The 23,443-nt window shown below is 39.0% G+C and overlaps 1 protein-coding gene across 1 annotated transcript; it reads left to right on the top strand.

Moving 5' to 3' along the window:
• Positions 1–2,163: 2,163 nt before the first annotated feature.
• On the top strand, positions 2,164–19,069 carry MTX2 (metaxin 2). The gene is made up of 9 exons (XM_039698782.1): positions 2,164–2,208; positions 3,201–3,247; positions 12,320–12,392; positions 13,651–13,727; positions 14,485–14,577; positions 15,261–15,299; positions 15,707–15,832; positions 16,441–16,517; positions 18,575–19,069. The coding sequence occupies exons 3-9, from the start codon at positions 12,332–12,334 to the stop codon at positions 18,780–18,782; spliced, it is 681 nt and encodes a 226-aa protein (XP_039554716.1). The 5' UTR covers positions 2,164–2,208; positions 3,201–3,247; positions 12,320–12,331; the 3' UTR covers positions 18,783–19,069.
• The last annotated feature ends 4,374 nt before the right edge of the window (positions 19,070–23,443 follow it).

Genomic DNA, 23,443 nt, shown 5'->3' with positions numbered 1-23,443 from the left:
AGTATGTGATTAGTAGATTGTGGAAGTAAGATTTAAGCTGAAAAGGGCAAAAAAGATGCAAACAATCTTCTACTTGTATTTTAGTTTGTAGCATGGATATGGCATGCCTTTGCAGCAGTGTGGTTTTGGATTCTGTGTGCTAAGAAGCTGGTGGGGGGGTGGTATGTGTATATTATATCTCTCCTTGTATTTTAGTTTGTAGCATGGATATGGCATGCCTTTGCAGCAGTGTGGTTTTGGATCCTGTGTGCCAAGAAGCTGGTGGGGGGTGTGGTATGTGTATATTATATCTCTGTATCTCCATGGCTGCATATAGCTGAGTGCCAAAATCAGACTGGAATTAGAATCTGAATTTCTTGGAATGTACAATTTTTGTGGTCCAGAAGTATTTCAGCCATGTGTAAAAAATAGATGACTTCCAGTTTAGGCTGGAATCCAAGAATTAGTTATAAATCTGACATTTCAGTCAGAAGAGGATCAGGCAAAAAGTTTCAGTAGGAATGGGTCCGTGCAATTGAAGCCCTCTGTACCCTTTTGGGTATGTAAAAAGGATGTTTTCACTGTTTGGCTGGAGCATTTACAAGATCATTGTAACTTAGTCACTTAGTTACTTCTTTAAGTGTCTCAGAGTCCAGAAATGATAAGTTTGCTAAAATGTAGCAATAACATTCTTAATTTCCTCCTTCCATTTGCTCCTGTAAGACTTAAGTGGACTTGAAGAAATGTATATTAGATAAATTATTTTAAATGCTTAAGGTTGTAGTACTGCAGACACTATCTTAGTTTCTTTTTATTTAAAGATGTAAATGTACTTCTACCTCAAGAATTTTTACTTCAGGGCAAAACTTTAATGGTAGGGTGTAAAACCAATAACTGCTACAATAAAACATAAAACATTTTTCCATGACACTTAAATGTGATTAGTTGCTTTCTCATGCCCATACTAGTATCACTCTGATAGGCTCTATGCCTTAATGTTAGAGACAGTGACCTTCACAAAACTGTGTACAGTGTTTTAAGCTTTACATTCTTCGTGACTTCCATAAAAGTTAATACTTCATGAGTATCCAAAAGGAATGATAGTTAGAAAATTGTGCACTTTTTCAGTTTGAGTTCTAAGGGAGAACATGCAAAGCCTTACTTACGCCAGTGACATATTTATGCTTGATCCACACGTAGCTATTTATATACATTATTGCTTTAAAAATAATTAACATGATTAGAGCATAAATTTTATTTACAAATGGCTATTTTGGGTAGAATGCAAGGTTTGAACTGATATTTAAAAACAGATTTTTAATCAGACATTAACAAGGAATGTAATGGATACAAAAAATGTGATGAAGTGTTACCTTAATGCTACCATTAACAGTAAATTGGTACTGATTATTATTTTTGCCTTCCCTTACATTCATATGGTGTATGATTGATTACACGCAATGGCTCTGAACTGGAGGATGTGATTGTCTTTTATTTCCTTGCCTCATTTTTTTAACAACTGCTCAACTGTTTTGAACTGATGATTCAGTTTCTTGAATGCATATTGACATTCCCATTTTAGGGTTGAGCAGTACATGACTTAAAGCCCTAGGCAGCTCTGGTAGTCCTGGTGGGCAGAGTTCTGACATGCCTGGGCTCCTGGCTCTGTGGGTATCACATAGGATGGTGAGGACACAACTTTAAAAGGCAGAAGGCTTTTCCATTTCCCTAAAGCATTCTTCACACATTGGAGGTTTGTGCTTCTTTCCTCTGTGTCTTGTTCTGTTCTCTCCAGAATTCTTCATTTAGTACCTTAATAAATAGTTGCTCTTGGGAGTGGCCAGAATTAGGATGGGAATGTGCACAAGGATATCTTTATGGTGGAGTGAAAATAGCTGCATCAGTTGCTTCAGAATTGCAAGGCCATTCTGTAATGTAGCTTGAATTTTAGCTCTTCTTGCAACATTACATTCTGGGACTTCTTTCTCCGTGATGTACCCCTGTGAGCAGGAGAGAGGTACAGGAGGAGAGCTTGTCACTGGGACATTTTTAGGGCAGGCTAAATATTGCATCATCATCTTTGCAGTCTAAATTCTTGCTCTGGGTAACACTCGTGTTCAGTTAGCATTTATAAGCACATTGGTATTCAGCTTGCTTAATTAATTTCTTCTCTTTCCACAGCCGCAGAGCCTTGGCCTGAAAATGCTGCATTGTATCAGCAACTGAAGGGTAGGTACACTAGTTTTGGCAATTAATAATTACCTTATTTTTAGAAAACACATTAAATATGCGCTAAGATAATTAACTGCAAGGAAGCACAGAAACTGTTAAAATAGTCCTTCGTGTTTTTTTGTTTGGTCAGAGGTTTTAGTTATGCTTGCATCTGCCAATATAAACCAGCTATTCATGGCCTATAAGGTCCTTGGTTTATTATTGACTCATTATATTGGCTGCTGTAGCCAGTGTAAAATGATGTGGTTGCAGGCACAGTTGGCAGATTTACTGCACCAATAGCTGAGGCAGCAGATTTTTGAAGTCTTGTGGTAAAGTGGGCTCTCAGTAAAAAGGAACTGTTAAAATGTATAGGCTAGGATGGTTCACTCTCCCTTTAGCAGCTCTTCATATATCATCAGATCACATTATGGCCCCCATTTGGGGCTCAGCAGCCTGCTACAGTTGTCAGAAGACTGCAAAGTAATGAAGACTAATAGGTAGCAGCTCTAGTCTTCTAAGCATGGAATTTTTATTGCAGTGAACTTGTCATCTTTCTTTTGTGTGACAGACCTAGACACAGCGTGCAATATTAGCTGCAAGCTGCTTTTATAGGTTTCTGAATACTTCTACTTTTTAGCCAGAGGAGGTATGAAGATGCGATTTTATTTAACTTTGATTAGAAGGAGAGTAATTGGCATAAAAGTCAGGCATTTGTTTTGTTTTTTTTTCTTGTAGTCTTTTTTTATTGAATATTTGGTGGTAATATATGATAAGTGCAATTTTATTTGCGGGAGAAAAATTCCTGGTATTTTTTTCCTGTTTTTTAATATTCATATTATAGATTTTCTAGTCCAGCTGCATAATAATTATATATGTGCTGCTTGTTTTATGCCTAAGAAATGCAACTTAGCATTGTTTACAGTTACAGCTCAGTAGCTAAATGGGCACTGTTTTTTTGTAATTGTGTGGTTTATTTTTCTTCTTTTTTTTTTTTTTTCTTTCAACAGAGGACCAAATTTTGCTTTCTGATAATGCATCTTCCCTTGCTGTTCAGGTAAAATATCATATTTTCTAAGTGAAAGATATTAATGCAGTTTTATTTTTTTAATTATTATCTAGGTAACATAACTATATTTAGCTTAAAGATTAATTTAAGAATTATTTTTGCCAAAACGAATGACTTACTTCCTGACTCTGATTTGCTTTACATTGTCATTGAAGTGCCAGAGCCTAAAGGATTTGAGGATTTTGAAAGTCCTATGTAGAGTTCTGCTCCTTGTATTCATGTTTATATTGATCTATGTACAGTATCTGCTTGCCTATTTACTCTGGTTCATACCTTTTGTCACTTGCTATGCATGTTTGTCTTGTAGCATCTTGCAAGATGTTTGCTAGTCATTTAATTCTCATAGCTAATACTATGCCCAAATATGCCCGAAGTCAGGGCATATTTGCTTCATGCTGTGAGCATCACGTCTTTCTGTGTCTCTGGTAGGTTTTTTTCAATTTCATCCTGTGTACAGACTGGAGCTCCAATGTGGTTTTTAGAAATAGTCCATATAATTGACAAACTTGCACCTCTAATTGACTTAATAGCACCTCTGTGGCTGTGAAGTCCATGTAATCTCCATTAACCTGTTAGGTTCAGTAACCCCAAATCTCAAGGGGACGTTTTCCCCGTTAGCAGCAAAGGCCTGGCTGTCACGGTGCTGGGGAGCAGGATGTCTGTAAGGTTCTTGTCCTTCAAAGCAATTTTGTGCCTGCTTTGCTTAGCAGGGAGTTACACTGTTCTCCTGCATCTTGCTTTCTGTGTGTGGTCTAGCTCAGAGAAGCTTCAGCAAGCAGTCTTTGAGGGCTGTCCAAAGAGGTCACTTCTTATTTACCAAAAATGGGACACTTGGAGATTGTAACTGATGTTACTGGTAAAAAGGTTAGGATGACTTGATCATGGTAGCTCCTTCCAGGATCTTTCAACTTTTTTCCTTCCAGTCTGGCTCTCTAGGAGATAGCTTTAAGAGTAAATTCGATCACAGGAAGAAGATAGCTTTATCCTTTGCTGGAAAGAAGAATCACCCCTGAGACACCTAATAAATGGGGCAGTGTTTATTGGTTTGAGTAGTGTGTTTTATATTGATCTCAGTGTTACTTTTTACCCCAACAACTGTATTTTTGGGGGTTCTCATGAATTTTCTTCCCATCTAGCAATACACGTATATGTGGCTTGTATTTAAAACGCAACCCCTTCCATCTCACCAACAAAATAACCCTAAAATTTCCTTTTCTAATGCATCATTTTTCTTTACTGTTCCAAGTACATTGTTATCCTACACATGTCACTTAGATGATAAATTAACTATAATATATTAAAAATCCTTGTTTTTCTTCAATATTCTCTAGCTGGACAGCTGATAGTAGCCATGACTATAAATACGGCTCTGGTGGATATCTGATCTTAAACTTTATAGAATAATTCTGTATTGGGGAATTGCATCAATTTTGAAGAATCTGTGTAACATGGTTGTGACAGGGAAAGGATAACTATTCTTGGTGTCTTTGATCCATTTTGAAACAATACTAGGATATGTAGTAATCAGAGAGGTTTAAATACATCAATGTGTTTTGCATAAGGAATTTGCTTTTTATTTTGATGAGAGCTTGTTTGTCTGTTTATTGGTTTCATTTCTTTTTTTTAAGGGGGTAGTGGGAGTTGGGGGATGTGTGTCTTTCTCAAAGGAAAATTTGGGAATGAGGGATAGGAGGAGAAATAGGAGCTGGTACCTGGAACTTCTTTTCTACTACTGTCATTCTTTTTCCCCTGTTACTGTTTGGGGGCAGTACATCAATATCACTAGAGCAGATACATTGTTTGTGGTTGTTGAACTTCCATGTGGTGAAAACATCACAAATTTGAGTTGAAAGAGCGTGTGGAATCAGCCACCACCAAATCTTTAAGAAACATCGTTTAACAGCAAGACTCTGAATGTGCTGCAGCCAGTCTTTCAGGTATTTTGTAAAATCTCCTTGTAGCACCTCTTTGTAAAGCTGCTCTCAGGTCTCAGAGGGACATACACACTGATATCTACACATAAAATAACACATACAATCCAGTGCCATAGTAAGTAATAGAGTAAAACCTGAAAGTTGCCAACCCTGCGACACAGATGGCATTTCAGGTACTGCTTGTTAAGGGAGCAGATCGAGCAGACAGCAGAGCAAGCTTCTCTCACTGCAGATGTAATTAATGTGTACAGAGGGCTGCAGGTTGAATATAGAAGTTGGTTGAGTCTTACTGTTTTAGTAATGACTGGACTTACAACTTCTCATTGTGCAATAAAATCTGGACTCTTAATAGCCACATGTCAGATGAGAGAAGGGATGAGTCTTCTGGGAATTGCTGAGTAACTGTGCTGGTGCCTATAGTAGTTAAAAACCAACCAAACACAACAATTGTTCTAATCTTGTGGAAATTTGCTGTTGATTCTGGTAGGGTTGTTTATTTTTGTTGGTTTTTAAATTCCTCTTCTGCGCAATGTTTATTTTGGAAACAGACTAATTTAGCAATTTCTTTGTCTTTTACTGGGTTCAGATTCTTAGTATTTTCTGAAAATACAACATAACTTCAAGTAGCAAGTGCATTATCTCTGGTACATCTTGGTGTTTGCACTTCTTGTTTGTTAGCTTTAAGTAGTGTATTATACAGCCAAGTCCACTTGATCTTGGGCTGCAAAGCCTTGGTATTGAATGAAATTTTATTTTCACTGCAAATTAATTTAAATCAAGGGAAAATACTAATCAGTAATGAATATCCAGCTGTTGAAAGGAGATTGTAAGAGAATGAAGGCTCTGTTCTTGTGAGACACTCAGCCCTCTTGCCATCAATGTCAATGAAAACACACCTCCTGGGTACCATGGCACATGGTTAAAACCATTCTCCATGTGCAGCTACCATTATACAGCATTCCTGCTTATCTGGCTTATCACAGTGAAAAAAAGCTACCAAAACCAATACACAAATATATCTCAATAACAAAACAATGCTACAACTTTAGGAAGGGAATGATGGAGTTTGAAGTGGATTAAAGCTGAATTACCAGAGGAGAGTATATTTCAGTCTGAAGCAGAGGGCCTGTCCAGGCTCTGTCTCATCGATGCCTGGTGCAGGTAAAGCCATTTTGTTTAGTGCCTGGCCAAGCAGGAGGGAGGGGGTTAATACAGCTGCACTCTGCCAGGCCTCTTGCCTCAAATGGCAGCTCAAAGCATCTTCTGCACTGTTCCAACTTGTCAGGAAGAGGAATGTGGATGTTGAGACTGCCTCTTTTATTACAGGTTCTTCTGGAATCTTTATGCAGTTAGTCTCATAGTCTTGCTCAAAAGGCTGTCTAAAATGTTCAGAATTCTGGAAATTCTGACAGCTGTCCTGAGGTTAGAGAGCCTGCAGCTCATTTTGTTAAGATATGTATTAATTGCTTGTGCAGTCAATGTCCTTGTAAGTAGTCTTAACATATTCCAGGGAAGTGCTTTGAAAATTGCCTGTTCTTAGCCCTGAATGACAGAAGGAAGTTTGGGCATTTAAAATTGTGTTACACAGACCAATTGCTTATTTACTTCAACAAGTAATCAAATAAATGTGTAAATCATACATGATTAATTGCCCTTGACAGATTTGTGATTTTTTTTCTCTGTGTGTGTGTGTGTATGAATTGTGGTTTGGTTTTTCTCTAGACAAAACATTAGCAGAAATTTGAACTTGTTGCTGAGTCTTAAACAAAAGCTTGGTACTGAAATAAAAATCTGCCAATCCCTTTTTTTTTAAAGAGAATAAAAGCTGGAATTCTTCATGATGAGAAATGGTATCAACATAATCAATCTAGCAGCATTGTATTGTTGCTGAAAACATTCTTAAATCCCAAGCTGTACAGGTACTGTTTGTGAGTGAAACATCTTTCATATAGTTCTAAGATGAAATTACCTCTGAATGAATAGAATCTTCATTTATCTTCAAAACCTCTGTGCTACTAGTGAATCCACTCTTTCTACATTGTACAACAAGAATTACATTATACCATTAGAGCCAGTGCCATGATGCAGTGTAAAATAGATTGTTTTGGAGAATGAACGTGGCTTTGCTATAAATTACATTCACAGGTACAGAGGAATTTGTTATTTTGTTTAAAATAGTCACAAATATAATTAAGATCTTAATTTATGTTAAACTACACATGTGGCCATTACCATAACTGGATTAGGAATTTAATCTGTCACTCAAGCAATGATACTGAACAGTTTTCATTTATAACCTTAGACACACTATTTCAGTTACAGGGACTGCAGCTGTTTGATATGAAAACTGAATTATTCTGTAGATTTTTTTCATGGGTTTTAATTTTAAAATGTGTTCCTGCAGTAAAGTAGAGAATAACTCTTTAGTTGTCATCACATACTGTCCATTGTATGCTCATGAAATAACATAAAAATGAAAACAGAAAATGCATTTCACTCCTTCTTCCTAACAGTATGTTGTGTGAGTACCTTTAGAAGTGCTGCTGAGTAAGAGATGGCTTGGAATGGCTCGTCCTTTATTAAAAACTAATCATGAATATATCTTCTTCAAATGAAGCCTGGACTGTGCTATCTGAAAATAGTGTTCCTCATGTGGCGACGTAAATTGTGAACTATTTGAGTCTTGGCATAAGTAATTTCATTCTTGCCTCTGATCTCAGAAACTGCAATCTGGATATGATTTACTTCTAGTTGTAACTCATTTTTAATGAGTGTATGTGTTTGCTCATGTGTGTTTTTCTGGGAGGAAACTGTAGGGGAAGAGGAGAGCATTGTGGTGGAGCTCTGACAGGGTGATTTGCTGCCCCATGCATGTCCTGTGTCCAGCTGATGGTGTCCTTAGCTGGCAGGGCAAAGAAGAAGGGAGAGCAAGAGTGAAAATCACACCTAAACCAATTAACTCTAGCAATAAATAAAAAAACCTCCTCTTTCCATTCTCCTGTGCCTTCCTGTTGTATTTCATGTACAGTCACTTCCCATACTTGTCATCAGAGGAAGACACAATGGCACCCCTTTCTTGCATTGTTCTGGGGGTGGCAGCAGCAGAGGTGAGAATGTCAGTCCTGTGAGAACAGGAGGGTGGGGAGGCAGGAGGAAGGGAAGGGTGGGCTGAGTTTTCTTGTGTCTGGCTGCAGTTTCTGGGCTCTGGGCTTCTGAACTGTGCCAAATCAGTACAAACGTGATTGCCCTGATTGTTTTTTTTAGATAATTGAAATACAACATCCTACTTATATTTTGAATTTTAAGTTGGGTTGGCTATAAGAAGAAGCAGGCCTTACTTGAATTGTGTCCTTTAAGCAATGCTGTTGTAAATATACTCCATAATTCTGGCAGGAGGTGTCAACTGCCACGATTGAAATGAATGGTAGGCATAAGATATTTGATTAATTTTGTAACAAGTGTCACCTCAAAGCTTCCTATCAGCCCTGTTCACATAGTTACCAATACCTTGTTCTCTCTCAGCAAAAACATGAACTTGGTTGTTCCACCTGATTTTGAAAACAGAGTAGCTCACCCTGTTCTCTGTGAGTATAAGGCAGTTCAATACAAACCACAGTCCTGTGTGGATCAGTGTGCAGTGGGGCAGGAAAGGCACTGAGAGGCGTTCCCATACTTTTCTTCAATTCATTGTCCACAACTGTTTCTTCCCTACTCTGTAACAGTAAATATTGGGAGGGTAGGGGAGGACAGACATTATTCATCTGATTGCTTCTGTTTTCATCCCTTTCTCCTCATGGATGTGCAGAAACAGCTCTGTCTACAGCAAAGTCTCCCATTAAAACAATGTGCACAGGGGCAGTAGCAGCACTGTAGACTCAGTGGTTTCAGTCTGGAAAAACAGAGGTATCACTGCTAAAAATGTTTTTTTCACATTTCTTCATTCCTCCTCTTTCTGGGTGTTAGATAATGCTACAGCTAGAGAGGCTGGAAGAGTGTGAGAGAGGAGACTGTTAGACTGCAGGAAAGAGGCAGAGAGCATGTGTGGGAGAGAAACTGACAGACCCTATTAAGCCAAATCTTTATTTTTTAATGCCTTTATCTGTTTCTTGTATTAACCTAATCCAAAGAAAGGATACACTTTGTTCCTCTGCTGCTGGAGGAGATCCAGCTTGAGGCCTATAGTGTCATCCACTTTTTTCTTTGGTAGTACACTTTTTTTGTCCAGAGGAGAAGGGAGCTGGAAATTTAATGCTGTTACTTGGAACTACAGACATCTTTGTGAGGTGGGACAGGCTGTACTCAGTTAAATGTCTTGTTTCTAGTTTTGCTGTTTGCTTGCCATTTTCTGGTGAATTTTCACAAGGGTGTCATTAACTAGATTGTGTGTTACTTGGAATTCAGTTGGCCCCTTTCAGTCCTTTTTTAAGTTGATCAGCCAAATTTAGGATGTTAACAATAATCTCTGATGTACTGGAATAAGCCCGGGCCCTTGGTCTTTCAGATTGCTCAACTTTTGATGTCGTGTCTTTGAAGGGGTGTTGATATCTTCATAAATCTCAGCAAAACTGCACTGGTGTGGTTTCAGCCTTCAATCTCTTGCCCAAAAGCACTCAGAGGAGATGAGCACACTCTCATTTGCTCACAGAAAAAGATTTCTCTCACAAGAAAAGCAAGGGTAACTTGCCTGCTCAAACTGTGTATGTGGGTTTACCCAAAGGGAAGCAAGATGTTCTGAGCTGAAGTAATCAGTGTTCCGTGGCATCTTTTATCAGAGTTGGAAGCCATGGTGGTCTCATACCATCTGCACACCAAATGTGCTGGTTCTTGACATTCTGTGTGAGTGGTCAAAATGGGAACAAATCCTCCCTTAATCACTGGGCTAAAGCATGTAATGAGATAAAGACTCAGAGAAATTGCTGCTTTGTTCTGTATTCTCTCTCTAAGATTTCTTTGATCTGTTCCAGTTTCAACTATTTTGGTAATAGTTCATGCCACTTACTGTCTAATATCAGTTATTGTCTAATATCTAGCATACCTAGTTGAATGCATCAGAAAAAAATTTCTGGCAGTGAATATTTATAGGAATGCATTGGTCATGATCCTTGTCCTTGTTTTTTTTTTTTTTTCTAAAAGAAACTATAATTTCCATAAATATGGAATGTATTCACTGTGCTTGAAAAGTCAAAACCACCTGACTTGTTAATGCTAATAATTTCCAAAGCCTGTCAGTTACATCAATGAAAGAATGTAAGTACTCATAGTAATGCAAATTGCAAGGTTTATTTCTTAGGCTGAGCCCTCCTAATTTGGGATAATACTGTTGTCTTTCACTCATTCACATGAATTTTTCAGTTGACTTCAATGGTGTCCAGTGTGCCATCAGTTTAAACTGAAGTAAGAAGTAGATACTGGCCTACTTCTCTAGTTAATGATTAATTAAGCAGTGTAGATTCAATAAGGATTAAAATTGTCTTATACTGTGGATCTTTCCTTCATTTTGCTGCAGAACATTATGTAAGGAGCACTTAAAGTTGAGCAGGTCATGCTTTGGATACAAGTTACAGCTCACAATAGACAGACATACTGATCTTTTTATTCCCTGGGCTTCTACCTTCTAAAAGATATAATAGCAGGGTTTTTTTTAAAAAAAATATTTTCTTAGGTTGATTGAATTTTATATTTGGGTTATACTATTAATATTACATAGTATATTACATATTTAGGTTTATTTCATCACTCCTCTTAAAACCAATCCTAAATATAGACAAAGACTGAAGTGGAGCAGGTCTTGGCATGGGGATGCTGAAGGGGCTTGCTGGAAGAAGCCTTGTAAAGCTGCTGAAGGGGCAGCTCCAGTAGTCAGTGGTCACTGTTTCAGAACCTTGCAGGAAGACTGATGTGGTAAATTCAGTACTGGATGGCTTTATTCAGTTTTAAGTCTGAATCATTCTTCTCAGTGTCAGTCCTGGTCTCTCATTTAATGAAGCATTCATCAGAACTGAAGTTGACTATTCCAAGAAAGTTTTCTCAGGTTTTTGATTTAGTGTTTACTTTAGGGTCTTCTTAAATTTCTTTTTCATTTTGATTTTTTTAACTGAGGGTAGACTAAATGATTTCTAACATTACTAGAATCTGTGCTCTAGAATGAAGAATAGCAAATCTTAAGGTTAAAGTTTAGGTTGTTTTCATGTGTGTGATTAGAGTCTGAGCAGCTAAAGTTGTGAGAATGTGGTTTTCTGCCAGATCCTGCCATCTAAAAAACAGGCAGGAGGCTTGTGTAGAAAGTGTGTGTTACAGCACTATTTTTCTTCATGGTGGGAGCCTTGTTGTTCTAGGCCTTTTTTACCCCAAGTCACATTGTATAAATAGGCAATAGAATAATTTTGTAATCTGGACTTGTGACCTAATTGCAGAGACAAAATGAATGATAGGACTGAGCTGAGTTGTGAGAGTCTCTAGTGAGTAAGAGATTCCTTATTTGCCTATGGATTTTGTAGTAGTGGCAGGTGCTGACAGAAATTGTTATCCTTCTGAGAAAGCTTTGAATCTAAGAACACAGATAGAAGGAAATGGTAAATTGATCACTTATGCTCTCCATGAATCCCATAAATTAAAAATAATACTTTGTCCCAAACCAGACTTGTGCTTTGACAGTATCACAGAGCAAAATTTCTGGCTACTATTGTAATTATAATGTGAGAAGGTGCCATATGTGTTTGCCATGTTATATAACATTGCTTTGACCAGCCAGCTTTAACTGGGAGAAATGAGTACTGTGGTTTTTAAAAGAGGCAAAATGTCACTCAGTTTTGTACAGCCACAGCACTAATTGTGTCTGTCAGTAACTGCTTCTTTGCCCATCCTGAATAAACAATAAAAATAGGTGAAACTGCATTAGAAGAATTTCAGTCAGTGTTTGAATAATAAGCACTTGTCTAATGAAGTTAAAATGCCTTTGTTTTTCTTTTACTTACCCTTAGTGTTTCTTCCTAAGAACAGTATGCAAAGAACTATACTTCATAAGTGTGTGCTGGGAACCAGCTAACACAGGCAAATGTATTAAGAGCTCCACATTTGTTTGCCACTGGTGTATGAATGCTTTTCAAATGCGACTCTTTGTTTCCAGGCCTTTTTGCAAATGTGCAATCTGCCAATCCGGGTGATTTGCAGGGCAAACGCTGAGTACATGTCCCCATCTGGTAAGTGTGGCCTTCATTTAGATTACTGTGTTACACCTCCATTTTGATACCATGGCAACTGGGCCTTGTCTTGCTGATAACAGCCGGGCAGTGCTGCTGTTTGTGGGTTGCCTTCCCCCTCCTCTGCAAGCAATCAAACCCGTGAAATGCAAAGTAACATTGGCACAATGTGTACCTGTGTGAAGTGTTCACACAGCTCAGTGCCTGGTGGAAACCTTCTCTCAAAAGTCCTAAAGCAGAAAGACATATGTGTCCAAAAATGGCTTTATTCTGCATCCAGGGAATATTCCAGGAAACGCTGTTATATTTTCCTATTGCTGGAACGAAACAACACTGGAGAAAGGTTCTCTTTTGTTACTCTGTGTGGGAGTTGATTGCCAGGATATGTTTTCACTATTAAGGGTGACAGGTGATTTTAAGTCGTCCTCAGGTCTACGAGACTGTCTGGAAAAAAATCCAAACCCTCCATGAAAAAGTTAAGGATTAAGGGTACACCTCTGTTTTGTTGGAGGTGACTGCCTAAAAATGCCCAGACACCAGCTTCAGAAAATTGCCTAAAAACCAGAACTACAGAACACCAGGTGCCAAGATCCTCATGCTCTGTCCCACAGTTTTGTTGTGTGAGGAGGTCCGTATTTACTGATTACCTGGCTCTGGCTGATGACTGCCATATGGAGGTTCCTGTCAGTGTATGTCTGCCATCTATATGGGTTCTACTGCTGGGACTGATATTTTTGGGTAAAGCAGTGAAATGAGGGGACTTAAAAAATACCTAAAGCCAACAATTGCTTGGCAGGAGTGAAAGCCCTGCAAAACAAAATATGCAGTTATATGAATTATTTGTTAGTAAATAGAGCTTTGAAATGCTGAATCCAGGCACACAGGAGCATCTTGCACGTGCAGGACTGGGACTGGTGACACTTACATGCTGTGTCTTTTCTGCCACTCACACCTCATGTCCACACTTGCTGGCATCTAATGTTGTAATTTAGGTCTGAAGACTTCCTTCTTTTTCTAAAGACAAGGAGCACAAGAAGGAAGATGATACTGCTTCAATTTTAAATGTAGGCAGAATTACATATATTCTTTTTTCCCTTACTCCTGGAGTCCTTTACTGTTTTTACTCACTTTTACTCAATTACCTTGTTTCCTTTCTTCATATAGGTTTAATGATAATTCAGAGAAGGTTTGAATTTGTTCCCTTCTCTCAGCCCACCACCCTCTGTCTCATTACTACAATACATTTCTTCTTTTACAGGCAAAGTACCGTTTATTCATGTGGGAAATCAAGTAGTATCTGAACTTGGGCCCATAGTCCAGTTTGTAAAAGCCAAGGTAATACTGCATTGTTTTCATTAATTATGAATGTTAATCCTGCTTAGCATTGTGCTGATTTAGTGTGCTTTTCTGGAATGTTACTGAATTTGTTAAAACAAGTATAGGAATCTAGTGCTGTTTTAAAAGAAAGATATTGTAGAACAGGAGTTTGTGAGGTGAAAATGTTTTTCTTTGTAATTTCCTCAGAATCTCCAAGTAAATTATATGCAGAATAGCTGCATGCCAGTGCCAGTTTCTGAGACTGTTTTCCTTCATGCTTTGTCTCTGGGTCTCAGAGGTCTTAAGCCTATAATAAATTGTTTTAAATGCTGAAATGTCAGATACTGTTCAACTTTGCCTTTTTTCTCCCATCCCCAGCCCTCCCCTCCATTTAAAAAAATGCCATGTTTTCACTGAGAAGTGGAATCTGTATCACAGATGTAAATTTGTGTTTACTTCTTGCCATGGGGATACTATGACTGATACTAACCAGGAGGTTGTGTGCTCAGAGTGTGCATATCTGTAACTGACAATAGTCTGAATTTCTTGTAGATTAGCTTAGATTTCTTATTGATTAGATTAGTTACATTATGATGATTTGGTTTTAATAGTAAAGGATACTGTATGTAAAAATTCACATGTAATGTTTTATTGAACTATGTAAGAGAATGGGATCTGAGCCAAAGCTCATTGATGCTTAAGGTGCTTGGGTCATACGTTGCTGAGTATTCAATACCTGTTCTTACATGTGTGTCTTTTTATTTTTCCCCATTAGGGCCATTCTCTCAGTGATGGGTTGGATGAAGTCCAGAAAGCTGAGATGAAAGCCTACATGGAATTGGTCAATAATATGCTCTTGACAGCAGAGGTACAGCAAGCCCTAGTAACTCCACACACTGTAGGCAAGAAAACTTTGGGATTTTTCCCTGTAGTGGAAATAGTGCTGTTCCTAAATTAGGTCATGAGCTTTTGAGGTGAAATGACAGGAATAAATTCTCCTACACTGTGGATTGCTTGCTGACCTGTTCCTGTAGCCACGTGTGATTTCCCTCACCTCTGTCAAGTGTGGCACACAGCTGTAGAAGTAACTGAGCAGAAAATGCCAGTGGTTCCTGGGGTCCTACTGCACCCCTGGCTGGCCAGGCATCCCCTGTCACTGCCCCATGTGCACATGGTGTGTGCTGGCAGCCTGGGATCCTCTGTAGCCAGTTCAGGTGCCTCAGTCCTGGCATGGCAGCAGTGCTGGAAGCACTGGGAGGATGCAGGTGACTGAGGAGCTGAGGGCTGCTCACCTGTGCCTGGAGCTGGGTGTGGTGTGGCAGCAGGAGCAGGCTTTTGGTCTCAGCTTAGTTTTGGTGCTGCTGAAGTAAGGACTAGCAGCTGGGTTTTTACCTTCCAGTTTTAATTTCTTTTGTACATCAAAGGTCTGTGAGAAGAAATGAAATGGAAATTTTAATCTAATTTAGAAAAGAAAATTCTACTAGTGAAAAATGATTGTCTCTGTATTCTCCTTTATTAGGAAGTTTTAGTAAGTGTTCTTTCTTTTCCTAGCTCTATCTCCAGTGGTGTGATGATGTTACAGTAGAGGAGGTGAGTGGTTCCACAGCATTCATCTTAATTAAAATTTAATGAGAAAACACTTTTGCTCACAACTGCAAGTCCCTACTCATAAATGAAACATGGGGGTTTATACCATTAATGATAAAGTCTTTTCACTTTAATTTCACTTGCATACGCATTTTAGGGAAGCTGTGTTACTGGAGGGAGCTGACTGCAGAATAGATAGAAACAGGTTTTGTTCATGTTTCTGAAATAATAGCTTTAAATAATTATGCTGCAAACGGTGGATTCTGTGCAGATAGTTACAGCATACACAGCTGCTTTTCTCTTCTGCAGCTCCTTTTCTGAGAGAAATGTTTAAATATCAGCTGTTTTGTTCAAGAGGTATCTGTATTTTCTTGTGTTATAACACAGTACCTTTGTGTTTTTCACCACAGATCACTCACCCAAGGTATGGCTCTCCTTATCCGTGGCCTCTCAACCGCATTTTGTCCTATCAGAAGCAGTGGGAGGTTAGGCGGAAGATGAAAGCCATCGGATGGGCTGAAAAGACACTTGAACAGGTAAGTAGGAAAAGTGAACCTTATTTCTTTACCCTCTTTTCATTTCTTTTTCTTTTCTTTTTTTTTTTAATTGGCATTGGAGAGTAGCATGTTCCTGAAACAGATATAGTGAAATGTATGTTCTGTACTTTAAACATTATCAGGAGTCAGGTATTTGCCTTCAGCAGCAATAAATTTTAAATTATTTGCAACCTGATGGGGTCTAAGGAAGGATGTTTTGCCACGACTGTACAACTCTGTCAGTGTTAGTTTAGGCCATAAACCTGAAAACAGGTTGTGAGTTCTGTGCCCTGCTTGCTGTATGATGCTGATAGGCATTCTTTGTTGGATTGTGGCAGGTTGTGGGGTTTAAGTCAGTACCTTTCATTAAGCTTAGTTGTAAATGTTATGGGAAGCACTTAATCAGAGTTGCCTTACATCAAATGTTTGATTAAGTAACACTTGCTGCCTGCTGTGTAGGTTTGACTGACTTTAACACCTTTTGATATTCCAACATGTTTCATTCCTTGTTCCCATAAAACAGAGAAAATAGAATGAGGAGGTTATTTCTTGCAATGGTGTTACTTCCTGACAATATGGATCTTTCTTTCTTTTGTGTATTTTGATAGGTGCTTGAAGATGTAGATCAGTGCTGTCATGCTCTCTCCCAGAGATTAGGAACACAACCATATTTCTTCAATAAGCAGTAAGTTACTCTTCATTGAAATACTGCATCCAGCAATATGAGATATGGGTATATACCCACACACATACAAATGTATTTGTATGAAACTCCTGTTTTATTTTAATGCTGTGTGATTAGTTGCAAAATTACAAATGTGTGACTGGAATCTAAACATGAAATTTCAGGAACAAGGTTTCAAAGAGAAAGCTTCAGTAAGTCTGTTGTATTTATGATTTCATTTTACTCCTGCTTGTCCAGATTCTACCACAACTTACGTAGGCTACAAATGTACATTTTTATATAGTTAGTTTCTTATTAAGAATGGTACATTTAAAGCTTTACTTGTACGTAGGCTACAAATGTACATTTTTATATAGTTAGTTTCTTATTAAGAATGGTACATAAATGGTACATTTCTTGGGTAACATTCTCTGCTAGAGAAGTGAATGGATGTTGTGCCAGCCTGATCAGGGCAGCTTGTCTTAACACGAGAAGCAGTTCTGAATGAGCTGGATTAGCATGAGGGTGCCTGTGAGTTTTAAGAACTGCGGGAGAAGCTAGCTGATCCACAAAGAACTAAATGCAAAGTGAAAAACAAGATTCACATTGCCAGGAGAGAAAAAAGAAATTACCTGATTTCCATGGAAAGTCCTCTGCTCTCACCAGTTTCTTTCAATTACAATATGCTCTTTTAAATTTTTTTTCTCTCCAATAGTTCACGATTTTGGAAATGTTACAGACTTAAATAACATCACATCCCGCTTGTCTTCTGTGTGTAGATCAGTCTAGAAATGCTCAGGCCTGGATTTCAGTTTACTGCATTTGAACAGGGAGATGTCTTCAAATGGCAGCATTTGGTTACTTCTCTGCATTGTGGCTTTGCCCCTTAATCTATTCCAAGTTGAGACTAGCTGAGTAGTCTTAATTCAGAGGATACAGAAATATGCCTTATAGAAGATGACTTTAAGGTGCATCTTCTCCTCTGATTATTAAACATAGTATCTCTTAATTTTTCTTTCTGTATTTCTAAAGAATTGTAACTTGGGGAATTTGTGTTGGTTGGTTGTTCACCAGGCTTTTTTGGTAGTTTCAGCCTTTAAATGTTTTAGCTGTCTGAAATACTACTAAGAAAATATGTATTTTTAGTCCAGTAGTTTTCAGTCTGTGACTTCTTTGAGTCTTTGGGAGGTAAATAAGAAAAGTGCCTGTTTCTGACAGATTAAAGTTTGTTATGCAGGGTCCAGATCTCCACTGGAGAGTGCTTAGTCATCCACAAATAAAAAGGCAAACATTTTATCATTTAGAAAGGCTTCATGCTGCATACATTGAATGTTAGTAAAGGGAAACTCTGAAGTTATTAACAGATTTGAAAAAAAAAATAAAAATTTTACATGGACTACTTACATTAGTAAAGGGAAACTCTGAAGTTATTAACAGATTTGAAAAAAAAAAATTTTTACATGGACTACCTAAAGGTCCCAGATGACAATTCAGAAGGGTTGTCATACCTAAAACATTCCCAAAATACCCGTTTTCTTCTGTGTAATCCCCTTTCAGAAAGGGGATGTTTCCAGCTGCTGCCACCATGGAACTCCTCTTTTTGTTGATTGAATAGTTCCAGACTGTTGCAGAGCACAAAAAATGAATGGGAGTCATAAGCTTGCACTAGTTTCTTTTTTTTTTCCCTTGTGAGATAATAGTTGGATTTTTTAATACACATCTGCAGAAGAAAAAGAAGAGCCACAAAACACCTGATAAACATTTGCCCTTGTTACAGGACTAAAAGGTGGAGCACGGTTTGAAACTAGATCAGTAAGTCTGTCTGATCTAAGAGATGTTATTTCCACATTTCCAAGCTCCCTAAAGCAAGGAAAATGCCATCCTGAGAACAAGCAGGGTTCTTAATATACCCATCACAGGGAATTCATATATTTGGTTTAGCCTTGCTTGATTTCATCCCAATTCTTAGACTGTATGGCGAGCTAATGGTTACTCAGAACAGCACGGCCAGGACTTGTCCTCCAAATAACTGTGGTTTTTTTTTTTTTTTGTTTTTGTTTTATTTTTTTGTTCCCCAGACCAACTGAATTAGATGCTCTGGTGTTTGGACATCTGTTCACAATCCTTACTACTCAGCTAATCACCGATGAACTCTCTGAAAAAGTGAAGAACTACAGTAACCTCACAGCGTTCTGTCGGCGAATAGAGCAGCAGTACTTTGAGGGTCAGGAGAAAGACAGCTCTGCAATTGCAGCCCGGTCTTCCAAGAGGTCCTTGCTGAGATAAGCAGGGTGCTTGGGGTGCATCACGTTGCAGTTTTGGGTTTATCATTGCTCTATAAATGGATTTTGAGAATGGAAGTGTGTGTTAGCTTTTTGAAGCTGCCAAGTCATTCTGGAGCAAGAAAAATGTTAAATACAGCGTTTGTGTTGTAGAATATACTGTGCACATTAAAGCTGAAATGTCTGTATGAGTGTTTCCATTTTAATAGCCTGTATGCCACTTACTGTAAAGTGACCTTGAAAAATATTGTATCTGTTTCAAAAAATAAAACACTGAAAGTTGATCTCTGATCCTTCTAAATGCCTCTTTTACTAAGTTTGATTTCTGTGTAGTTTGCGAGTGGGATCCTTTTGACAGGACACTTGGAAGAAAGGTGTGAACTAGTTAGAATTACTAGGCTGGGAATGAAAGTATGCATTAGAGATCTTAATGTTTGTCTGCCTCAGCTAAAACTTACTCAGAAATTGGGTGAAAAAAATGTCTTGGAGCCCTGTAGCCCACAATTAATGTGATCTTATTCAGTCAGTTCCTATTTTTGTGTCAGAGTACCTTCCGGCTGTCAGTCCTTAATCTTGTGTGTGTCTTGCCTCTGCTTTTATCTTTCATTCACCTTTGGTTTTTTGATCATAATTTTTTTCTTCCTGTAGTTTCCCAGTTTTAATCCCTAGCTTGTCCTGCAATGTATTTAAGAAACTAATTTGCTAGGTAAGTGTCTGCCTCACTGTTTCCACTTCCAGTATGTTGACATTGCTTCTGAACTTTGGTCTATCTACCAGATGTGGTTCTCATGGAAAAAGGAGTCACTGGGAGCCTGTGGCTAGCATTTTCCATGGTACACGTATCCACAATGATACATAAATAAACAAAGAAATCTCACTGTGGTGCTCCAAAAACCCTGGCAACTTGGAAATTTTCAAGGGAGAGTTCTTGTGTGTAGGCAAGGACTGATCTGACTGGTTTTATTTTGAGTGCATTAAATGGTACTACTCTGTTCTGCTGTGTCAGTTGTTCTTGATGCTTTTCCAAAAGCACCACCAGGAACATGCTGGTGGCAGAAACAAGCCTTGTGCACTCAGGAGGTCATGGGCACAACTGGGAACCAGCTCAGTCTGTTTGGCTTGTTGGAACCATTGTGCTCTTGCTTTGAAATATGTTCATTTGACTATATGCTTCAGTGTAAGAACACTTAATGACTTGAACTGGTTACAAATGGTTATACAATGGTCATGAGGTTTTGGCTGCCATTTCCTTCTCTCTTAAACACTGAGCAGAAAGCAGCTGCATGCCTTGGACTGGCTGCATCTCATGACAGGCTCCTGAACCACTCCTGCTTACTCACTGCTTTTGTGGGGAGCCGCTCTTGCCAGCTGGACTGGAAAACGGAGCTGAATTCTTTCTGCCTGCTTTTTGATATAACAGTCCTAAGTCCTGCTGCAGCCAAATCCACTAAGTATCAGTGTATAAGGGTGTCTTGGTCTTTCATCAAACCACTCTTGCCAGGAGAGGCAGATTGCCCTTGTCCTGCATTTCAGTCTTAGAATTTCACACATCTCTATGTTGAATACCTTTGAAACTAAACCCCATCAGCTGTTGACTGCTTAGTGACCATTTCCACTATCAAACCAGTTGGTAGCTGAGAACCCAGATATTTCTTTCAAACTTGCTTTTTTTTTTTTTTTTCAAGTTTGGAGGGAATATTGTGATACATGCTATTTGAGCACTCAGAATCAAGTTAGCATGCCGTGGTGATGAGGAAATCCTGTGTGAAAACTCAAGTACCTTAATCCAGAGTAATTAAACTGGTATTTTAGCCTCTTGCTATTTGCAGAGCACCATTCACAAGGAAAGATTTTAAGCTGGCTTATGTCGTTTTTGCAGTTCTGCTACCAGTAGAATGAACTACAGGACTAATTTACTTAATGGATTTCTAAACCTACCTAGTAATTTTTATTGGTCTGAAAAAGTGCAGGTGGACATGTGTTCCTCCTCTTTCAAGGCTTCAGTTGCCATTAGCCACCTTGTAGCCAAATTTCAGCAATTACTTTGAAACAGCATTGAATGAAACTGTATTCTGGCAAAGTGAGGCAAAGCAAGTTTAGCCACCTTGTAGCCAAATTTCAGCAATTACTTTGAAACAGCATTGAATGAAGCTCTGTATTCTGGCAAGGTGAGGCAAAGCAAGCTCTGTAATACAACACCTTGAATGCTGAAAAGCAAGTTATTGCAGATTTTGTGCAGTAGCATACAGTGAGCTTTATAACTTCAGAGCAGTAGAAAAAACCCCACAGAGCGATATGCATTAACCTGCTTTGAATGTCTCATCTAGAAAATAAATGCTGTGGAAGTGGTTGGGCAAAAGATACTGATCTCTTGCAAACAAAGTTTGTGTAAATCCACCTGAGCTACTCAGACTTCGCTTAAGGATACAGAGACAGGCAAATCACATTGAGTTTTCAATATTGAAGTGAGAGGACAAGCAGAGACTGAGCTCTCAAGTTACACTGAAATTTCTGAAAGTTTAACCACCCCTCATTCCTCGTGTGTGACTGATAATTTCATTTAAATGGAAAAGAGCATTCCTTACTTCCTGGACTGAAGAGGATTCTTTCTGTATGGCATATTTGCTACAGAGCTAGTTTGTAGTTCAGGCTGCACCTCATTCTAGGTGATATCTAAACTTAGAAGGAAAATCTTGGCTTTGCTACCCATGTTGAAAATAGCTATTAAAATCCTAGCCAAATGGCAGACTTTGTACCTCATAAATACAAGAAACCATTATGCTTTTTAAAGTGACACTGGTAGCATGACTGGTGCTGTGGAGCAGACTGGGCTGAGCTCCAAGGACCAATGCTTGCTTGGCAAGCTGTGCTTTAACTCATTGAAGCTGCAGTCCCACAAAGGACACTTAAACGGATTGCTCCTGAAATGCTGGGCACAGCTCAGGAAAAGGAATGAAACATTTTAACAACACCAGCAATAAAACAAATTAAGGGCGGGAAAACCCCAAACCAACCCAAACCCAGTAGCCTTTATTTGAGGGGACTGAGCAAGGACACTGAGCTGCCTTCTCCAAAGTGTAGTAGCGAGGGCTTTCTGCTGGTCTGAGTGGCCCTCTAGTAGACAAGGCTGTGCATGTGCAGTCTGTGGGAATGCTACTCTTGAGTTGTGGGTGTTTCTAGGACATCTCCCATGACTAAAGCACAGCTGCTGCACAGACAGGAATCAGGCCAGGAAGGCCTATGGTTTGTCTCACATAGCAGGACAGTGGGAATGATGGTTTTCATTCCTAGCTTTTCAGGCTCAAAAATATGAAGTCCTTACAGGCTATTTTGAATGAAGAGAGATAGGTGGAACTTCTAAAGTTTCCCCAAATTCCCCAAAAATTTAGGCTTCCAACAGAAAAAAATGTCAGAAGCAACTGTACCATGGATTATCATTCACCTTCTAAATATGCCCCACAAGGAAGTGCAGGAATTACCCAACCAAAACAGCATACAAGTCACAAAAGCTCTCAGAGCTACCTACAAGTGAATAGATATAATTGAGTCTGAGTACAAATCCCCTGACCACTGTGGTTTGCTTCTCATAGTCTTTTCCTTCCACAGGTAATTAGCTTCACAGGCAAGTGCTCAGGTTGGAAAGTAGCAGAAACTTTCTTCACCTGACGGAGCTAAAACAGTTGGGTGAAAACAGTCCTGGTGAAAACTGGACTGCTTCTCCAGTCCTAAGATGCTTCTTTGGGACTGTAGAGCGGACTAATCTTGCTCAGCACAGATTCCCCTCACCACGGTTACCTGCTCATGTCCTTACTGGATTTTGGTGTCTGCTCCTATCAGAAATATGCAAGGTGCCAGTGCCAGATGTGAAGGTCTTGTTGGCCTGACCAGCCCAGCACTGTACACACAGCTAGACTGTGGATCCTGCGTGCCCTGTGCCACTCTTAAGTACACCACAGGAAAAGGAGCAACCACCCTACTCCACCACGGGCAGTAGCAAACCAGCTGGTGATTTGAAGTTGCCAGGGTCTCAGCCACAGGCTAATTTATAGTATTGGAGCATTGTTTCCAGCTGACAGTCCTCCCTGATCTTCTGGTTTTCCTGTTGCTCTCTGAAGCAAGTTCTCACTGACTGGGCAGCCTCTTGATGCTGCCTTTTATTACGTGATGAGATTTCAAGGGAGACATGTGAAGGAGTTTTTCTAGGAGCAGCTTTTGCTAGGATCTATCACTTTTCACATATCAGTTATAAAAATTTTTGTACTGACTGGTGTTAATGAGATATTAAACTGCTGTTTTCTCTGCCTTTTGTTTTATTTCTCCTTTTCCTCCCCAGGGAAAGAAAAACAACCTGGCAATCTCCTGTCTTTCAAATGTACTTAAAGCTCAGTGTTGTGGAAAAAAAGAGGTTAGCATAGCCTTACACATGGAGAATGCTGCTGAGCTGCACTTAATGATGCCTCTTAGGATCAGCTGTGCTGCTAGAAAACACTTCATTTCCTGTGGCTTTCTTTCTTTGTAAGCAGAGTGCAGCTCCAATGGCTCTCACAACAATTAGCACCCACTTGTTCTGCAGGTTTGAAGTTTTTGCATTAGTCAGGTTGAGAAATTCATGGTATTAATCATGACTGAAGTTGTTATTTATCACCTGCTGGGTGAGAAATAATA

This window comes from Passer montanus, unplaced genomic scaffold, assembly GCF_014805655.1.
Source record: "Passer montanus isolate IOZ18808 unplaced genomic scaffold, ASM1480565v1 scaffold1, whole genome shotgun sequence".
In the NCBI taxonomy this organism is placed as follows: domain Eukaryota; kingdom Metazoa; phylum Chordata; class Aves; order Passeriformes; family Passeridae; genus Passer; species Passer montanus.
This window is presented reverse-complemented; position numbering and strand designations above follow the sequence as displayed.